A 19,832-nucleotide genomic window follows, 5' to 3' on the forward strand; every position below is an offset into this window, starting at 1 on the left:
ATTTATCGATGACAATGTTGTAGCTAGCTATCGATTTTTGTATAGCACTGTTTTCCCGCCAGTTCATTTTATTCAAATCAATAAAATATTTAAAATGGTAAGAAATAAGTTGTTAACAATTTAGCATATTTAAAGATTTATTTGCATAAGCAATATTTAACAAAATATCAGTGCACATCCCACTCACATCGAAACAATTGGCATACAAAAAAGGTGATTTGTTAGCCATGGCAGAGGCACACAAAGTTTAAAAGGTTGTTATTAGTTATAATGTAAGTATTGTTAGCTGAATTAGCTGTTTGGTCTAGTTTGGTTTCGGTGACATGGTTGTCATACGTTGTCAGGTGGATTACAAGACGAATTTATCAACAAGCATATGTGTATAATTGGGTGCAAAATCAAGAAAACAAAAAAAATGTGTATAAAAAAAGGAAACAAAAAACATTTACAAGTTGTTGAATGTTAACAAAGGGCACAGCCGACGATGCTGTACAGTGTAATACAATACAAATAGAATCTAATTGTGTAATTCTGTTACATAGACATAGATAAATAATTATTCTTAAATAAGATACTACTACGGCTAAATGGTGCGTGGGCGAGTCGCAGAAACAGCATTGCCAAAAACACTATCAAGTCAAATCCGATGTCTCTAGGAGTACTGCGTGTGTGGATTAACGTTAATCATCTCCATGTTGCTGCTAAGTTATGGCGCGAGGGAGAAAAAGAGAGAGAGACAGAGGAGAAGTTCGATTAGTTCAAGTTTTAAATTAGAATACAACAAAAAGAAAACCAAATATATAATCATAACTGGCGCTGATAAGCCGACAAAATATGGTTATACTTATCGCGCACCAAGTTAACTCGTTAAATTGACAGCCAGTTGGACAGGCATACATATTTTGATGATGATGATGATGGGACTTGAGGCATTAGCTTCAACTCAACTCAATGCTATGACAATGTGGGCGGGAAATGGATTATATGTATAAGTGATATTGATAATGATGAATGATCAATAAATCAAGAAGAACAACAACTACAACAACAGCGTGTGGCACGTGTGTTTAATCTTACCTGCGACTACAGCGCATATGAATGAAGAGCAGGGCGAGTCCAAGTGTCACACAAATGGCACCCACAACAATGTAGGCAATGCCCAGGAATGGATTCTTGCCGCCCAGCACGGAAGTGGTCGATAGAATCATACGTTTGGTGCCATCAAACGAGACCACCGGATAGTCTGAAAATTAGCACAATCATAACTATATAATAATTATGAATATTACAAATATACAACTTACTGTAGTTGATGTTCAATGTGTAATTGCCGGCCTTAAGACCCTTGGCAAATTGACTTTTTGTTTGATCCAGGCGACGATACAATTTGCGAAAACTGGGCAAGGCGGCGGTGCGCATCCATACAATAAGATCCTCGTTTTGGAATCCATTATTTTCGGGATTGTCAATATCCAACTGATCGAGACTCTTTTGCCAGAAGAGTGGCTTGGCATAATCTTTGAGTGCCAATGTCAGGTTACCCTCAGGATTACGGAACTTGACACTCTTATCCGATGGCCATGCAATTCCCGTATTTAATAAGTCGATTACCTTGCCATCTTGGCTCAGGGTCAATGTGTCTGCAAAGCACAAATATATCATTAACAAGTTAAGCAAAGTTTAAACTCATTTTACCATTGAATAGAGAATTGGCAATGGCACCACAAGGTGCAATGGGTTTGCCATCGTCCGCATAAGCAAATGGCGTACAATCCGAGCTGGGCGTTAGCGAGAGGCGACCCAACAGTTGCTCATCATCACGCGATTTCACATAGCGTCGATGATTCTGATAGTAATTTGTGAGGCCATAGTACATGTACACATCGCCCTGTGGCAGCAATTGATTTGTTGTTGTTAGTTGTTATTAAAAATACATTTGTAGGTATTGATTAACTGCTACATACATTGAAGTCCGAGGGGAGTATAAAGTTCTTCTGGCAGATGCACGTTCCGCCTGTGTTGTTCTTTAAAAATTTGGCGCACGTCTCAGTGCCACCAACTTGATCGCAATTGGTGTAATCGATGATGAGCTCATTGGCCGTATTCGAGAAGTGCAGCAGTACGACGCCAATGGGTATGAAGAGCACTCCAATCACAAAAAAGGTGGGCAACACTGTTCGTGCTGTTAACACTGGCTGCCAGGCGGGTAGACGTTGTTGTTTGAATGCCGAATCTACATATTATATTGGGGATAAACAAAATATTATGAGTTCCGATTCATACATACATACATATGTATTTTATTTGTAACGGGTCGAGTTGAGCCAAGAGACTCGCCTTCAATTATTGATTAACCTATTAATATTTATTTGTATTTACACTTGTATTAGTCACTCTTTGATTTCTTATCATAACGCGCACACACGCACACCCGCATACATATGTATGCCTTAACACTGAACAAACTGTTTCAGCAACAACAACAACTTGTTACTTTAGTGTGAGTTCCTCTGTGTACATACATACATACATATCTAAACCTACTGAATTTTCACCTGAAGGTCGCTTTGACTTCGACGCTGCGTTTTCCTCGTTTCCCACATTTTGCGTTGACATCGCGTTTTAGACACACAGCAGGCGGCCACGTCCTGTGACAAATAGACAGGCTAACAGACGTGAAACTGGACTGCACGTCGCAAATATGCTACACCAAATACGTAAATAATACAAGAAATTTAGCGATAGCACAGCTGTTTATCGATATACACGTGTATATCGCTCGATAACGAAAAAATAAATACCAATACAATTTAGTATTAAATTTAGTAATTATATTAAATTGAACATTCCAGTTACTGTAAATAATGCATAGCCGTTTATAACAACATTCATTGTTAAAAAAAATTTATAAAACAATTACGTAAAACCTTATTTAACCAAGTAGAAAGAAACATTAAAATACTACTAAATGGTGTTGTACTTACACTGAAACCCAATTAGAAATTTATCATCGATAACATTTTAATTTACAAAGTTGCCTCTGCAAATAATGTTCGATAAAAAATAAAAATAACTTAAGTTTTTTTTTCAAAATTCATAGTATATGTAGTGATATTACTTGGCTCAAGTGAATTAATTATGCACGATTTTGTGCGTTAGTTGGGTCGTTAGTTGCAACGATACAACAATCGGTAATCCGCGAATTATATGCAAATGCTGTCATCTCTAGCGGCAGCGGCGTTTTCGGTGGGTCAAAACAACAAAGCGTAGGCAACAAAAAGCGAAAAAAAAAGAAAACGAAACGACGACGAACGTGAAGCAAACAACGAAATTCAAACGCATTTATTAATTTGCGCTGTACTGATACATTTGCATTTGCGGCAGCCGCAAATCACACTATTTGCTCAGGGATCAATTTTAAATAAGACGAAAAAAACATTGTGATTTATAAACAATAGAAATCGAAAGAAAACGCCGCCACCGCGATGAAAATCACAGTGACCACCACCGATGATAAAATTTTCTTTCTTGATGTCGCCGAGGATTTGGAGCTGGAAAATCTAAAGGCACTCTGTGCCATGGAAATTGGCTCGGAGGTCAATCAAATCATGGTGCTCTTCAATGGACGCGAACTGACCATTGATAAGCAATCGCTGCGAGAGTTCGGCGTTCGTGACGGCGACTGCATTGTGCTGGAGCGTCGCAGGAGTATTCCCAATCGGACAGGTGAGCGCAAAGGTTCCACACGCACACACACATCAATACCAATACCAATCAGAAGTGTGCTTAACAAGATGCGCGCGTCGTGCTAACTGTTTAACTGGGTCATTGAACGCTCTCTAGGCCGTCTGCTCCTCTCCTGTTCTCTCCTGTCCTCCTCTCCTGTCCGGTGCATCATGTCATCCATTGTGTACACTGACTGTACAGTGTATACATTGTGTTTGTGTGTGTGTGTCGCTTCTTTTTGGAAAAAATAAGAAAAGCATTTTCATTTTAAAAATAAATATTGTATATCGCTGATTTTTACACGTTTCAACACTCGCTATACTAAGTAGAACTGTATTATTGTTGCTGGTGTTGGGTTTGGTTTTTTTTTTGCACATTCCAACTGTTCCAAATGTTAGGCGAAAAAAACAACAAAGCAAGCACAGCACAGCAAATGGAATGACAAACGCACACACACAGACACACACACACACGCAAACAAACACATGGACATGCACATGACATGTGAAAGTGTTGATCCGATTTTGATAATTCACTTGCAACTTCACTTCACATCGACCCATTAGTTTTACATCTTCAACATTTCGAAATAAATCTACATCTTAATATGAAACATACATATAGTATATAATTATAATGTAAACGCAAATTTCTTAAGTATATTATTGTTTGAATTTTAACTGACTATACAACTTGAACTATGCGATGCAATCAGCAATAAATGAAGATAGCATCAAATTGTCAACACTTTTGACCATGACTGTACGCGTATATAGTATGCATATCGGTGTGCTTGTACATGCAGGTAATCGAATCCGTATGTACATACATATGTACGTATATCCACGGTGGATACGCCGACGCAAACGCTTTCAGTGACCCAATGCACGAATAGCCTTGTCTAACACACATACCTGTGCATACATATGTACATATACGAATATGTATTAATGTACCTACATATATATGCAAGTATGGGTCATACATTGTCCGAATACTTTACTTTTTTTTTGTGTGGGCGCTCACAATTAATTTGGTAGGTGCCTGTCTTGCGTTTGCTTATCTATATATATGTATATTAAATACTCTATAAACAGTATGAAGGAAGAGTATACCATAAAGATACATAAACAAAACGATTGATTGTATTGGTAAATTATAGAGACACATATTATGAAAACTTACTTCTTTAGATAAAGCTTATTAAGGCTTCTTTAAATACAAGGCTCGATTTCAAGTACTTTCGGGTTTATGATTCTCTTTTTATGGAGCATAGTAATGCAAATTCAAACAAGACTAATAACTAATGAACAAATCAATTTTACGAAAAGAATGTAAGAAATAAAACAGTGAATTAAGTTATAAAATGATTTTGCAGTTTTATTATGAAATGACATTCCGCTTGAAAATCTGTTCAGTTTTGATCAAGTTATGACACTTTGAAGTTGGTCAGCCTGCGGATTTAGCCACTTTGCAAGTCCAAATTTTTGTTCAATTTCACATGATTTTTTACAAAAAAATGAAAAGTCTCAGAATCAAGTTTAAAGTGTTGTTTTATACTAATTACGATATAAGGAGTAGATTAAAGATGAAAGCTTGAGATTTAAAATTTTGAATTTTCAAAATTTCAAAGGGGGGACCCTTAGCATCGAAATCAATATCTAGTAGCATCTAGAGGAAAATATTTTTTTTTAAGAATTTAATACAAATTTAAATGCATTATGAATTAAAATGCCAAATCATGATTAAAATGACATTCCGCTTAGAAATCGGTTCAGTTTTGATCAAGTTGTGACAGTTTGAAGTTGGTCAGACTGCGGATTTAGCCACTTTACAAGTCCAAATTTTTGTTCAATTTCACATGATTTTTTACAAAAAAAATGAAAGGTCTCAGAATCAAGTTTAAAGGGTTGTTTTATACTAATTACGATATAAGGAGTTGATTGAAACTGAAAACTTGAGATTTAAAATTTTGAATTTTCAAAATTTCATAGGGGGGACCCTTAGCATCGAAATCAATATCTAGTAGCATCTAGAGAAAATATTTTTTTTAAGAATTTAATACAAATTTAAATGCAGAATGAATTAAAATGCCAAATCATGATTAAAATGACATTCCGCTTAGAAATCGGTTCAGTTTTGATCAAGTTATGACAGTTTGAAGTTGGTCAGACTGCGGATTTAGCCACTTTACAAGTCCAAATTTTTGTTCAATTTCACATGATTTTTTACAAAAAAATGAAAGGTCTCAGAATCAAGTTTAAAGGGTTGTTTTATACTAATTACGATATAAGGAGTTGATTGAAACTGAAAACTTGAGATTTAAAATTTTGAATTTTCAAAATTTCATAGGGGGGACCCTTAGCATCGAAATCAATATCTAGTAGCATCTAGAGAAAAATATTTTTTTTTAAGAATTTAATACAAATTTAAATGCAGAATGAATTAAAATGCCTAATCATGATTAAAATGACATTCCGCTTAGAAATCGGTTCAGTTTTGATCAAGTTATGACAGTTTGAAGTTGGTCAGACTGCGGATTTAGCCACTTTACAAGTCCAAATTTTTGTTCAATTTCACATGATTTTTTACAAAAAAATGAAAGGTCTCAGAATCAAGTTTAAAGTGTTGTTTTATACTAATTACGATATAAGGAGTAGATTAAAAGTGAAAACTTGAGATTTAAAATTTAGAATTTTCAAAATTTCAAAGGGGGGACCCTTACCATCAAAATCGAATCTAGGTCGAAAATAATAACATTTTCTAAATGAACAAAAATTGAATACAGAATAAGTTTAGAGGACAAATCATGATCAAAATGACATTCCGTTTGAAAATCTATTCAGTTTTGATCAAGTTATGACAGTTGAAAGTTGGACAGCTCTTTGACCTAGCAACTTAACCACAACCGTACCGGTACAAACGTTTCGGTATTCGGTTGTTGACAGAGAATTTTCATATTAAAAATGAAACAGTTAGTTTCGGTTAACGGTTCCGGTACCAGTTCCGGTGTTATTCCCTGCTCTTAATTGAATGTGTAAGAAATAAAAGTGTTAACTGAATCATCAGCATAATACATATATCGTTTTATGAATTTTGATAATTGACTTTTCCAGCGGGCAACAATAATCCATCGATAAGCAATTTGGACTTTAGCAGCATTGCTGTGCCGGGCACAAGTACAGCTGGAGGCAGTCCGCCGACACAGAATTCCGTGACGCCGGGATCGTTGAACTTGCAACAGCAGTTGGAACAGCACTTGCAACAGCAACAGCTAACGGATATACCCATGACAGATGAGTTCAATGTTAACTTTGATGATGATCCGGCGACAGTGCGTCAAATGTTTCTATCCAATCCCGAGGCGTTGGCACTGTTGCGACAATACAACACGCCGCTGGCTGAGGCCCTGGACTCGGGTGATATGGAGACATTTACTCGGGTGCTACGGGAGCATATTACGGAACGAAAGCGTCGCAATGATCAGCGTATGCGTATGCTTAATGCTGATCCATTTGATGAGGAGACACAACGCCTTATTGCCGAGGAGATTAAGCAGAAAAACATTCAGGATAATATGGCAGCAGCCATTGAATATAATCCGGAAATCTTTGGCACCGTCACAATGCTGTAAGTCCCCCCCAAAACCTGTAATATCACTTAATCCTATATAATTTGTTTGAAACATCAGCTACATCAACTGCAAGGTGAATGGTGTGCCGGTCAAGGCCTTCGTCGACTCTGGTGCACAGACAACGATTATGAGCAAGGATTGTGCGGAGCGTTGTCATGTCAATCGTCTTATCGATACACGCTGGAATGGCGTCGCCAAAGGTGTCGGAACACAGCCCATTTTGGGACGAATTCACATGGTCCAGCTGCAGATTGAGAACGATCATTTGACGTCCAGCTTTACGGTGTTGGGCCAGCAGCCCATGGACATGCTATTGGGTCTGGACATGCTCAAGCGGCATCAGGTGCGTCTCAACATTCCAAGACAATATTCAATTTAATAGATAACATTCTCAATTTTGTAATTGTTAATAATTCAAGAAGTTTAACATTCATGTAGCTCAAATTTGCTAGCGATATTATCACCCTAGCCCGTGAAATCTTAAAATTGGAAAATTGACAACTTTTTCCATGGTCTGATTTGATTCATTTTTCTAGAAAAAAAAAGAAAAACCATCTTTAAGCTAACAACTCAATCAATTTCCATGCAAAATATTTTATGATCGGAAAATCATTTTGGGAATGTTAATGTTGTTAATACTACCACATTTAATATTTTAGGTAAACTATGTGAATGTTAATGATACATTTAATAGGAATTATCTTAAGTTCAGCTTGGCGTATATTACTATCTCTTTTGTACTCATGCTAACTATTTGCGTCTCTTTCTGTTTTTTGTCAGTGCCTTATTGATTTGCAGCGCAATCTGTTGATTATTGGCACCACCGGCACATCGACGCCATTTTTGCCGGAAAGTGAGCTGCCTCCTTGCGCTCGACTCACTGGCAATCCGGAGGATAACGAGCAGCAAGCCATTGCCGAAGCAATTGAGCAGAGCAAGCGGGAAAGTGGCGGAGCCAGCACAAGCAGCAGCGTCATCACTCCGGCCGTATCCGGTTTCAATGCTAGCAATATTAACTCTATACAGCCGCTGGATCGCTTTACGGAACAGGATGTTAGTGATTTAATGGCATTGGGTTTTCCACGCAGCGATGTCCTGACTGTGCTACGGCTCTGCAATGGTAATATAGCAATCGCCAGCTCGATGCTGGTCAACCGTAATGCTGCTGCCGGCGGTGGCGGATTCAGCTGAACGCTACTCCAATGGCGCCACCTGCTCCACCTCCTCCTCCTTCTCAACGTTCACTTCTCTGGGATCAATCAAAACCATTTTGCAATACACTGTAAACTAAACAATATCAACACGATGCCGATGCCGACGCCAATTCCGATTTATTTCACAAAAACTATAAAAAAGAAATCACAATTTTAATTTAGACAAATTTAATTAACTAAATGAAACGATTTCTTTTATATCTTTTTCTTTCCTCTGTACAATAGTTAATTCAATTGCAAGAAATTTAAGCCTTTAACTGAAAGCATATTTAGAATTTAGTTTAACCCACACACACACACACACACACACCCACATCCACACATATATATAAAAAGTTATTATCTTTTTATAGCATTAAATTTTGTACGAAATCCGATTTGGAATTGTATGAAGAAGATGAAAAATACCGTCTATGCTAATGCCACAACATTTGTAATAGCCGCTTGCAACGAAATGTGCGAAATATATATACACACACACACACACATACAATACACAATATACAGATCTTGGTATATATACAATTATAAAATTTACAATTTGAATTAGTATTAAGACTAAAACCAATGGTAATGTATGTATGAAGTGAAATGGTTAAATAAAACGAGACTTGTTTTGGATTGGATTGAATTTGCTAGATTTTATTGTTAAGACAGCTTAAGATGGTTATAATTGTAGAAGACTCTAATACCCAAGAAGGGTTGAACTTATAGAAGTTTCAAGTTTTTGGGGATTGCTGTCAAACATTTAGCTCTCATCAACCGGACAATTAATTACTTAACAACTAATTAATTCTCATTTGAATTAATCTTTGACCAAAGATTTTAAATCGTTGAAGGCATAGACAGTAGGATGCATCGATTTGAATAGGCCAAAATAATTTAAAAATGGTAATCCACATTCGTATTTTTTTTATTAACTTTTAGCATGTTAGAACAATGGTTTATTGGTGAAAACATCATAGAATTGACCGGATATTACGAAATTGGATTACCATTTTGTGTATAACAAGTCGATGCACCCTAATAATTAAAAAATATTCCAGAAAAAGCTATTAAAGTAAACTAATAAATGTCTTCCCCCTTAACTATAAGGCCCGTTCCTGTTTTCACTTGCACTTTTATAGGATTTCTAAGTACTTAAAAATTATATTTAGTCCCTTTACCAGACTCAAATTCACCAACTCAAAGGAAATTTTTTTCGCAAAATATTTCTAAAATAAAATAAGAACAGGTGTGAAAACCAGAACAGGCCCGTACATAACAAAGTTTTAGTAACGATGGGTTTTCTGCTAAATAGTTTAACTTTATCAAGTTTTTTTTTTTGCCACTGTTCCCATTTCCAAAGCAAGCAACTTTCTAAAAAAAAAAGTTTCTTATGTCTGTTTTGTTTTTTTTTACTGGTTGTTTGACAATTTGTTTTTATAATTTTATTTATTATATTATGAATTATTTATAAATGTATAAACCGTAACATGTAGGTATGTACATACGGAGACATTCTCGATACAGTCCTGGCCACCACAAGCAAATTTATAAAATAAGAGAAATATTTTTACTGGCGGACAAATAATGAGTGCATTGTCTGAATGAATTCATTTTTATATTGTTGTTGTTGTTGCTGTAATTAATCGATGTATATGTTCACACACACACACAGACACACTCGTGCACATGGTTGATGTACATTTTCATATATAAATTATACAATTGTTGTTATTGCAGTTGCTGTTGTTGCTGTTGTTAAAATTGTTGTTTGTTATGCTGGGTACTTTGTTGTTGTTGTTTTTATTTGTGTTGTTCTATTCTTCATCATCGTCTTCGTCGTCCTCATCATTATTGGCACGCGACGATGAGTTTTTATGATTGAACTCCTTTTCGGGATCAAATTGCATACCCTCCTGATCGGCGGCATCCTCCTCATCATCATCGCCAGCAACTTGGGCATTCTCAGCCTCGGCACGCTCCAAGCGACGCGCCAGATCCGCTTCATCGATGGCGGTGACAAGTTTGGGTGCCATGATTACCTTGAATTCGCCCTCAAATTCAATGATCTTGGCGCGTATGCTCTCAATGGCCACCTCCAAAGCCTTGAGTCCGTCTGTTTTCTTTGTGGTAGATGTGGTCATCACATAGCTATGTGGTAAACAATGGTAAACAATATCATATAATATATAGAGTTTAAGCCAAATTTTAAGACTTTCACTTACAGAGGCGGCGCTATCAGATTGATGCGTATGGGCAGCTCCTCGGTGCTCAGCTCGAGGCCCTTGCTGAGCGATGCCTTGACTGCATCGATGCCCTCATAGCCGTAGCATGAGCATTCAATGTCAGCACGTATTTTGACAGTGGGCGAGACCAGTTTACGTTTGATGTTGCTCAGCAGCACCTCCTTGGTCTCGGCATCCAGGTTGCACTCATCGAATACAGATGGATCGGTCACCGACTGCTTAAAGATGTCATATGCGACCGTTTTGCTGTTGTATTTCTTTTCAAAATACCAGGCCGTCTTTTGGTAGAGCTCCTCCAGCTTCTCGCTGCTGTCGTAGCCCAAAATATCGGCAACATGCCGCAACAATGAGTTAATTGCCTTTGCCTTGGCAAATCGCTCCGTACACTTTTCCACATCCTCAGGCGAAACACGACGCTTGGACAGATCTATGTAGCCCTTCTCCTTGTCCACACGTATGACAACCACTGGCTCCGTTTTGCCCACGCGTATCAATTTGTTAATGGAGCGAATGCGACGACGTGACAACTCCGACAACAAGATCATGCCCTCGATGTTGTTGTACTCCAGTAAATGCACGTAAGCTCCCATTTCGGCAATGGACAGCACATTGACCATGACGACATCTTCGATCTCTGGATATTTTTCATTGTAGAAGCGTGAGGTTAATGCCATTTTGCTGCGTTTTCACCACTTATTTCCTGATGTTTATTATAAACGCAAACTGAACAGAAAATGCCAACAAAATTGCAGCAAAAACGTGTACAATTCTGCCGAAACAAGACGTAAGAAGAAGCTGGCGACCGAGCGGCAACAGTGTTGTGTAATGACAAATGCGGGCGAGTCTCGGACGGCGAATTATCATCGATACATCGATAAGCACTGTGGTTTATGTTGCCAGCTTCTAAATAAAATATTTTATTTTGTTTGATCATACAACAAGATTTTAATGTATTCGTTCATAATGATCGACAGCAGATATTTTTCAAAAACGTTTACAAGTTTAATATCGATAAATATGTATTCCGCACCTTTCAATGTTGTACAATGTAAATGTTACATACGGCGAATTGGTCAATGTTGCTTTACCTGCATCTGGGTGTGATTTTATGCCATGTAGACTTTCTTTCGTTTTGGAGACTATGAAAAACATATTTAAATTTTTTTAAATGTATTATGCATTAGTCTCGGGACATAATCGCAATTTTAATTATTGGGTGTATTTCCTGGTGCCGCAAGCATTCGGTGTGTACACACTGAAGCGCGTGCACACGGCGACAAACTTGGTAGTCAGTCTGCGGATTGCAGCGAATTCGCTCATTTGAAAAAAATAAAACATGGCTGGAAGAGGTGGTTATGAACACGCTAGGTAAATATTATTAAATAATTTAAGAACTGTGTACGCCAGCTCGCCGAAATTGTGTTAAATAGCTGCAAGTGCGTTCGCCGCGTGTGTCTCAAGAAGTGCAAAAGTGCTCCAATGTATAATAATGCACGCGGTTTAAGCAAAAGTCAACCAATACACACATACACATACATACACACATGAACACAAACACACTCACGCACACACAAACCCTAAAAATCTACAAGCATACATACATACATGCGTGTGCCTGTGTGTGTGCGCGCATGTGTGCGTGTTTTTTTTTTCTTCTACATTTCTTTTTCTTTGCTTTTTTATTTTTTTTTTCGGTCAATTTGCTGCGCTGTCGACCGTTGGCAAAACCGCGCTGTCGACGCTGCCGTCAGCGGTACGCGATTCGTCTCTTAACTTTCAAAGTAGTTGCGTCGGCGGCAGCAACGCCGCCTTCGAGGGTTATGGGCGTCTCAAAATAGGCGACAACATTTAGAGGCAAAATCCGACAAAATTCAATTTTTTTTTTATTTTGCCGCAAATAATTAAAAGCGCGCGCTTTTTGCTATTTTTTTTTTTGTTGTTTTTATTTGTGCAATGTTGTCTGATTTATTTGCAAGACGCCCGCTCGTGTTATTGTTGATGTTTGCTTGTAATTTGAGCGGCAACTGTTTTTGTTATATTTCAATGCGTTCGGTCGTAGGCTACGATTCGGTCGGTCACACGTGCGTCGACGTCGCAGCCGGCGTATGTCATTGGTGTTGTTGTTACTGCTGCTGCTGTTGTTGTTTTTGTTATTATTATTTGACATTTGTTTTGTGCCTACTAACCGATATTTGTGATTGTGATCATTTCAGAGGAGGATTTGGAGGCGAGCGCCATGTGAGGCAACTGCCAACGGAACCGCCCTTTATTGCGTACGTGGGTAACTTGCCCCAGGGTCTCGTCCAAGGCGATGTCACCAAAATATTCAAAGACTTTGAGGTGAAGAATGTGCGTCTGGTGAAGGATCGTGAAACGGATATGTTCAAAGGCTTCTGTTATGTCGAATTTGAGACGCTGGACAATTTGGAACGTGCTCTTGAGTGCGACGGTCGCATCAAACTGGATGATCTTTCGGCCCCGCTACGCATAGATATTGCCGATCGAAAGAAAAATGAACGGTAATACATATATATAAATAAATATATACATATCAGCTAATGCATCAGTTATTAAATCTGTTTTGTAATTTTCTAGCCCTGGTGGCGGCAACGGCGGCGGCATGAGCCGTGACGGCGGTCGCGATGGCTTCCAGAAACGCGGACCACCACGTCAAGGCGGCAGCAGTCAATCGTATAGCCGCGGCGGTCCCGGCACCGGCGGCGGTCGCGAAGCCGGCGGCGGCTCTGGTAATCGCGGCGATAGTAGAGGTTCGTACAATGATAATTATGGTGGTCACAGTGATAGAAGTCGTGGCGGCGCCAGCTCCGGCATGAATAGAGGATATAATGGTAAAGCATTTTTATCTGCCAACAAACTGCAACCAACAAAACACGTAGATGCATCTTTGTAGTGCTGCCAAAAATCCAAAAAACAACTTAAATTTGTAGTTGATTGCAAAAGCCCGAAACATAAAAAAGCATGGACAACAACAATATCGAAATGATCTCTCCAAGCGGCCTTCAATTTCCATAGAATTTGGCTCTGTTCCTTCTCCATCATCACCTCTTCATTTAGCGCCTTCCCCATCGTTCTCACTTTTATTTCAACTGTTTAACGCACTTTTCCTAAGTCATAGTCTTGGTTAGTTCTGTTAACTGTTTTGGTTTTGAGCTTGAACTGGATATATTTCAATTTAAAGGAAAGACAATTTATATATATTTTTTATTACTATTATTATTACATACACATATATATTCTATTTAATCGTTAAGTTTATGCTTTTTGGGCGTTGTCCATCTCCTCTATTCTAACTCGGCTGTGCTCATCTGTTTCTGTTTCTGTTTAATTCACGCCAGCGTGATTATATGATTAAAATGAGTTAAATATAAGTTATATATATAGTTATAGATTTATACATACAACATACATATATACACAAAGATTTTAATGCACGCTTTAAAGACCAAGTACAAGTAAAATTACACTGGACAGCATGTGTTGCCCTCCTCTATTTGAAAGGCTCGATTAAGTAGTGTAATCCTAGACACTAGCAAGTCCATTTGATCCTTTTTAAATGCAATGATCCTTAATACAAATTAACACAATTTATATACACAATATATTAATGTGAATTTCCCTTGTTCTTTTTTTTTCTGCATTTTTTTGTGTGTGGCATTTTTAGATCGTCCACTGAATCGTGGTCGTTATGGAAACTTTAACAACGATGAACGCTTTGATCGCAATCAGGATCGTGATCGTGGCCAGCGTGAGGGCAGCTATGGCAATCAGTCCCGCGATGGCGATCGCTACAACAACTTCAGCCGGCATCGTGACCGTGAGCGTACCCACTACAATCCAAACCAGCAACCTGAACGTCCCAGTGGCGTTGCAATGGGCGCCGTCGGTAATACAACAATTCAATTTCATTTGTTAATTCCTAGTTAATTCTAATTTAATAAAAGCGGTTCCAGATGATACGGAACGGCCACGCCTGCAGCTGAAGCCAAGAACTATTGCGGCACCTATTAATGCGGTCGCCGAAACCAAACAATCGGCCTCAATTTTCGGCAATGCCAAGCCGCGTGAGGAGAAGCTTAAGGAGCTACAACAGAATGTCAATCACAATGGCGATAACTAGAAGATGGATCTGGTGTTTGTAATATGCCGTAAATGATATTTAACAAAAACAGAAAAGATAAAAAAAACACAAGCAACAAACATTAAAAAAAATAACAGCAAAAAGATGATAAAGAATGTAAACACAACAACAAAACTTTTAGGGGCATATATGATGATTATATTGAGAGCGGCATATATATATATATATATATATATATATATAGATATATATGAAAAGAAGAAATGCTGCAAAGAGGAGGACTTAAAAAAAAAAAACAAAAAACGAAAAAACCAGAAAACAAAACGAAAACAAACATAATTAATAACTACGCTATATACCTATTATATAAATAAAAGCTATGTACTATGCATATATATAAAATATATATATATATATATATATATATATATGTATGTGTGTATATATATAAATATATATATATATATATTTATACAAAACGCTTGGCTGGCCCTTCCCTGTCAGCCGAAGCAACAAATGCAAACTTAACAAGAGGAAGAAGAAGAATAAGAAGAACGGTAACAGCAACATCAACAACAACAACAAATAGTTACAAATAACAAATTGACAGCCACAAAAACCATATGAATATATATATATCCATCTAACTCGATGCGCAATGTTGACAAACAACTGGAGCAACAACAACAACAACAAACAAACAAACAAACAGTAACAACAACAACAACAATGGAAAGTCTTTAAATGTTAGTCCTTAAGCAGCGATAAAGTTAGAGCCGTGCATGTATTTGCGCGATGCTATTTGTTAGTTAAGTAATGCATATATAAACAAACATAACAACAACAACAAAATAACAAAACCGAAAACAAAAACGTTCTACCATATAAGTAAAAAAGAAAACAAAACAAAAAACAAAGCAAAAACTGATTTATAAAAACGACAAAAAAAAAAATATACAAAAACAAACAAAAATGCAAACAACAACTACAATTTGACAAGCGTTTAGCGTTAGCAGGCAGACAGGCAGGCAGTTTATACAGTTTATATAGCAAAACACAAGAAAAAACGAAAAAAATGAAAAAAATATTAAACAAAAAAAAAAAAACCGATTTGCAGTGAAAAACTAAACACCAACTAAGTACGCATTACAATGGAAATCTAAAACAGAAAAGTAAACAGCATATTTATATATATACATAAATTCAATATATATCTATATATATATTTAAAGCTAAACTTGTGTAAACCATGCAAAGCAAATGTACAATTTGTAATTCGCGATGTTCAGTATAAGACCACAGTTTCTTTTTCCTTTTCTCTCTCCCATTCTTTTGTTTTGTAATAATATTTTTCTAGATTTTTAAAATTAAAACTTTTTGTTGATTTATTTTCGTAATATTCTTGTTGTCGGCTTCAATTTGGCGCAATATTCCCACTGACTGACAGAACTGATCTAGGGAGGGGCGACGTCGGCGGCATTGATAAAAAAACATAATTTAAAGCTAAACTAAACTAAAAATTCAATTAAGAGAAAACATTTTATATTTTTCTTGTAGATAATTTTAATATGCAGGGCAAGTATATTTATTAAGCGAAATGTATGAATTAATTGTTCAATTTTTTTTTTGCTTGCGACTATCGACATTTACTACGTCAAACCAATAATATACACAATTAAATGTTTTTTCTTTTGTTTCCCTACTTTAATTTTTTTTAATTCATTCACGCGAGTTGTAAATTCGTTTAAAAATAAAGATAACCCATAAACAACATCGAAATATGAACGATTTGTCGGCGATCTTTTTAGTTTTTTCAATGCTGCCCTTTGTTTCCCTTAATCATTTCCCAACTCCTTGAAACACAAACAACAAAAAACACCCAGACCCGTATTATATAGACAAGCTATTGTGTCATTTGCTCCACCAAATCTATTATTTTTTTTTCAGAATTATGATAAACTTTTTGGGCCTATTCTAAATTACTCTTTCGACGGAACTCCGTTGACATTTATACTTGCGTTTTTAATATTTTCTCTTTAACAGCAAAAAGTATGCTATAGATATTTTAGTGGTGCAATTGCTTTGAAAACAGAATTCGGAATGGGCAAATTCAATATTAAAAAGAACTAATCTGTCGCACAATTCCTTTTCTGCATGCCCAAAAAACAATTAAAAAATTCTAAACAAAATCAAAACAAAAAATAAATAGAAAAAGCTAATTGAAGGAAGTGAGATGAATTTCGAGACGAAAAATATAATAAATTACATTTTGTACCATAAAACATAATTATTTAAATTTAGAAAGAAGAACATAGAATGGACGTAAGAACAACATCAACAACAAATATTGAGAATGCAATAAACGTAACCGAGCACGCAAAACGCCAGCTAAAAAAAATATAAATATACATATAATTATTAAAAAGAAAACGTAAATTTTTTATAATTTTAGCTCTAATATTAAATTAAATAAAAAGTCAAAGATTTACCTACTAAAAAGCGTAGACAAACAATAAACAATTAGCAGCGGGCACGTAAGCAAAAATATAAAATATCAAACAAAAAGAATTAAATTTACATTTGTATTTAACATTAACATCTCAAAGTCCCCTCCAGAAAATTATTTAAATGAACAATAACAGCAACAAAATATACCTATCCGAATTATGTATTGTAATTAAGAACTTTGATATGCATTTTAAATAACGCCCAGTACGAAAAATTATCGAAATCAAAGCAAAAAAAAGGAGAAATTAAACAAAATGAGAAAATACAAGAATTTATACAAAGCAAAGTAGCCGTTAAATTACGTCTTAAAAATAAATATGAATATGCATATAGTATATATCCCGATATATATACATATATAAATATATACATATATTCATAAAAAAATGTGTATATATTTATATACATATATATAATATTATATATTTAATACTTAATGACAAATTGAGAGGTTTAAGCTAATTGCATAATCTTAATAACAAAAAAGAACGGCAACAATTTCTATAAATTATTTAATTAGCAAAACAATTTAAAACTCGAAACTAAAACTATAAAAAATATACAAAAAAATAGCAACAACAAAATTAATTACATAGTTTCATAATCCAATACTAACAAATTAAAAAAAAAACAAACAAAGCAAAATCCCTTAAAAACTAAAGCTGATCTTCAGCTAACAATAATAGCAAGAACAACAACAAAAAACATTAATTCAAACATTACATAATTTAATTTAAAAATTCTTAAAATATATATACATAATATATATATATTTTTTGTTGTTTGAACATTTTGTACGATATATATACATATATATATATATATAAACAAATCCACAATTTGCTCGCTTTTATTGGGTTGGTCAACTCGCTTTCGAAAGATTCAGATGTTCTCCCATACGCTTGTTACGGAACTGACACAAACAATTTAACTCCTAATTAATGAGCAACGTATGAATATAATACATAACAATCGATTAAACACTTAATTTCATAGTAAAAAACATCTATTTATTTATTTTATAACTTTGAACTCCAATTTAAAACAAATATATATAATAAAGGGTGGTCCATTTAAAAATTGGAATTTAATTTTGCTATTAAAAAAAACGGCTTGATATTTTTCAAAGGTTGAACATTTTTTGGAAAGGTTGGTTCATGTCATTTCATGACTTGGCAGTAGCCCTTTCGATCCACCCAATTTTTGAGAACATTTTCAATTGTTTCGGCACGTATGTCAGCAATAGCACCTCGAATCTCGTTCTTCAACTCATCAATTGTTTCTGGATTGTTTTGCATAACATTTGTTCTTGACCGTTCCCCAAAGATTATAGTCTAACGGTGTCAGATCACAGCTTCTTGGCGGCCAATTCACATCTTCATATTTGCTGATTATTTGATTTTGATTAATTTGATATCGTCCAAGTCTTCCGCTTTAATTTCCTTAAAAAACCAATCACTTAACATTGCGCGGTAGCGCTCACCATTCACGGTCACGGGGGCTCCTTTTTCATTTTCATGTCAGCCGTGGTGGTCATTTGACCGAAATTGTTTTTCATAAATAAATGACATGAACCAACCTTTCCAATAAATGTTTAACCTTTAAAAATTTTAAGTCGTTTTTTTTATAGCAAAATTAAATTCCAATTTTTAAATGGACCACCCTGTATATAAACCAACCAAAAATGTATGGAAATTTTGGTAGCTTTTCGGTTGGTTTACATTTCTGGAACGCCCCTGGTAGCCCACCTTTCAATAAATAAGTCATTAGCGTGTGAAGTATAATTTTTAGATTCAAAATTATCGTAAATGGTGTCAAAAGTTCCTGCACATTTTTAAATTAAAGATAAAAAGGACGCTTTTTACATAAAATTTAATCATAATGAAGAATCTTTGAAAGTAATCAAAGAAGAAAGTCAGAACTTTTGAAACTTTTAATTATCCAAAAAAAAAAATTGTAGACAGAAAAAAGTTAATTTTGTTTTTGTTTTGTGGAAATAGGCTGTTAGTTTAGAATTGAAAAATGTATTTCGAGCCTCAATTAGTCCATCTTAAAAAAAAACTTATTTATCTGGTGTTTTTTGCGCTTTTTTCAGCCATTTTGGTTTGCTTTTCAGCTCGTGCTTCACGTGACTTAGTGATTACGTCACGCGCTCATCACAAGTATTTATTTGTGTAAGTATGTGTGTGTTTATTGATGCGTTGCACAATGGGGTATTTATGTAGAGACAATTTCCTGAAAGAAATATTTGATTTTCACAAAGTGTCAGCGCAAAGCAACCCAAAAGCAACTGTCGGTGATCTTGTAGTCGTATGGTTAATTTAGTGAAAAAGATTAAACCAATTGATCTTTATGATTAAAAGACTTAAGTCAATAATAAACGATGACGTAAAGTTACAAAATTAGAAATTGGTATAGAC

At 35.7% G+C, this 19,832-nt stretch overlaps 4 protein-coding genes across 8 annotated transcripts; 2 read left to right on the forward strand and 2 right to left on the reverse strand.

Moving 5' to 3' along the window:
• Positions 1-115: 115 nt before the first annotated feature.
• Positions 116-2,737, reverse strand: LOC117793319 (cell cycle control protein 50A). Of its 2 annotated transcripts, none has more exons than XM_034633612.1 (6): positions 2,556-2,737; positions 1,965-2,233; positions 1,696-1,888; positions 1,305-1,640; positions 1,078-1,243; positions 116-698 (listed from the first exon to the last, which is right to left on the reverse strand). In XM_034633612.1, exons 1-6 carry the CDS (start codon positions 2,614-2,616, stop codon positions 653-655), a joined length of 1,071 nt encoding a protein of 356 aa, XP_034489503.1. In that variant the 5' UTR covers positions 2,617-2,737; the 3' UTR covers positions 116-652. The 2 variants fall into 2 exon arrangements, with proteins under 2 accessions (XP_034489503.1, XP_034489502.1); XM_034633611.1 differs by having other exon boundaries at positions 116-701; positions 2,556-2,736.
• A 417-nt stretch (positions 2,738-3,154) lies between these two features.
• On the forward strand, positions 3,155-9,205 carry LOC117793318 (protein DDI1 homolog 2). Its single transcript, XM_034633609.1, has 4 exons — positions 3,155-3,726; positions 6,843-7,356; positions 7,418-7,703; positions 8,141-9,205. The coding sequence occupies exons 1-4, from the start codon at positions 3,486-3,488 to the stop codon at positions 8,549-8,551; spliced, it is 1,452 nt and encodes a 483-aa protein (XP_034489500.1). The 5' UTR covers positions 3,155-3,485; the 3' UTR covers positions 8,552-9,205.
• A 765-nt stretch (positions 9,206-9,970) lies between these two features.
• Positions 9,971-11,631, reverse strand: LOC117793320 (eukaryotic translation initiation factor 2 subunit 1). The gene is made up of 2 exons (XM_034633613.1): positions 10,785-11,631; positions 9,971-10,710 (listed from the first exon to the last, which is right to left on the reverse strand). Exons 1-2 carry the CDS (start codon positions 11,477-11,479, stop codon positions 10,377-10,379), a joined length of 1,029 nt encoding a protein of 342 aa, XP_034489504.1. The 5' UTR covers positions 11,480-11,631; the 3' UTR covers positions 9,971-10,376.
• Positions 11,632-12,017: 386 nt separating this feature from the next.
• Positions 12,018-16,395, forward strand: LOC117793321 (eukaryotic translation initiation factor 4H). 4 transcript variants are annotated; one of them, XM_034633614.1, is made up of 5 exons: positions 12,018-12,173; positions 13,019-13,324; positions 13,401-13,654; positions 14,488-14,709; positions 14,768-16,395. In XM_034633614.1, exons 1-5 carry the CDS (start codon positions 12,142-12,144, stop codon positions 14,941-14,943), a joined length of 990 nt encoding a protein of 329 aa, XP_034489505.1. In that variant the 5' UTR covers positions 12,018-12,141; the 3' UTR covers positions 14,944-16,395. The 4 variants fall into 4 exon arrangements, with proteins under 4 accessions (XP_034489505.1, XP_034489506.1, XP_034489507.1 ...); XM_034633615.1 differs by having other exon boundaries at positions 14,777-16,395; XM_034633616.1 differs by having other exon boundaries at positions 12,023-12,173; positions 13,401-13,573.
• Positions 16,396-19,832: the final 3,437 nt, after the last annotated feature.

Source organism: Drosophila innubila, chromosome X (assembly GCF_004354385.1).
Source record: "Drosophila innubila isolate TH190305 chromosome X, UK_Dinn_1.0, whole genome shotgun sequence".
NCBI lineage: Eukaryota > Metazoa > Arthropoda > Insecta > Diptera > Drosophilidae > Drosophila > Drosophila innubila.

What these genes read in the sequence shown, in the direction of transcription:
- LOC117793318 (XM_034633609.1), top strand. Translation starts at nt 3,486, where the DNA reads ATGAAAATCACAGTGACCACCACCGATGATAAAATTTTCTTTCTTGAT. An exon ending in TTTGGCACCGTCACAATGCT is followed by an intron (nt 7,357 to 7,417) that starts GTAAGTCCCCCC and finishes TTGAAACATCAG; the next exon opens with CTACATCAACTGCAAGGTGA. An exon ending in ACATGCTCAAGCGGCATCAG is followed by an intron (nt 7,704 to 8,140) that starts GTGCGTCTCAAC and finishes GTTTTTTGTCAG; the next exon opens with TGCCTTATTGATTTGCAGCG.
- LOC117793321 (XM_034633614.1), top strand. Translation starts at nt 12,142, where the DNA reads ATGGCTGGAAGAGGTGGTTATGAACACGCTAG. An exon ending in GGTGGTTATGAACACGCTAG is followed by an intron (nt 12,174 to 13,018) that starts GTAAATATTATT and finishes TGATCATTTCAG; the next exon opens with AGGAGGATTTGGAGGCGAGC. An exon ending in CGTTGCAATGGGCGCCGTCG is followed by an intron (nt 14,710 to 14,767) that starts GTAATACAACAA and finishes ATTTAATAAAAG; the next exon opens with CGGTTCCAGATGATACGGAA.
- LOC117793319 (XM_034633611.1), bottom strand. Translation starts at nt 2,616, where the DNA reads ATGTCAACGCAAAATGTGGGAAACGAGGAAAACGCAGCGTCGAAGTCA. An exon ending in GAAGTCAAAGCGACCTTCAG is followed by an intron (nt 2,234 to 2,555) that starts GTGAAAATTCAG and finishes TATAATATGTAG; the next exon opens with ATTCGGCATTCAAACAACAA. An exon ending in CATATGCGCTGTAGTCGCAG is followed by an intron (nt 702 to 1,077) that starts GTAAGATTAAAC and finishes GCCATAACTTAG; the next exon opens with CAGCAACATGGAGATGATTA.
- LOC117793320 (XM_034633613.1), bottom strand. Translation starts at nt 11,479, where the DNA reads ATGGCATTAACCTCACGCTTCTACAATGAAAAATATCCAGAGATCGAA. An exon ending in AATCTGATAGCGCCGCCTCT is followed by an intron (nt 10,711 to 10,784) that starts GTAAGTGAAAGT and finishes TTTACCACATAG; the next exon opens with CTATGTGATGACCACATCTA.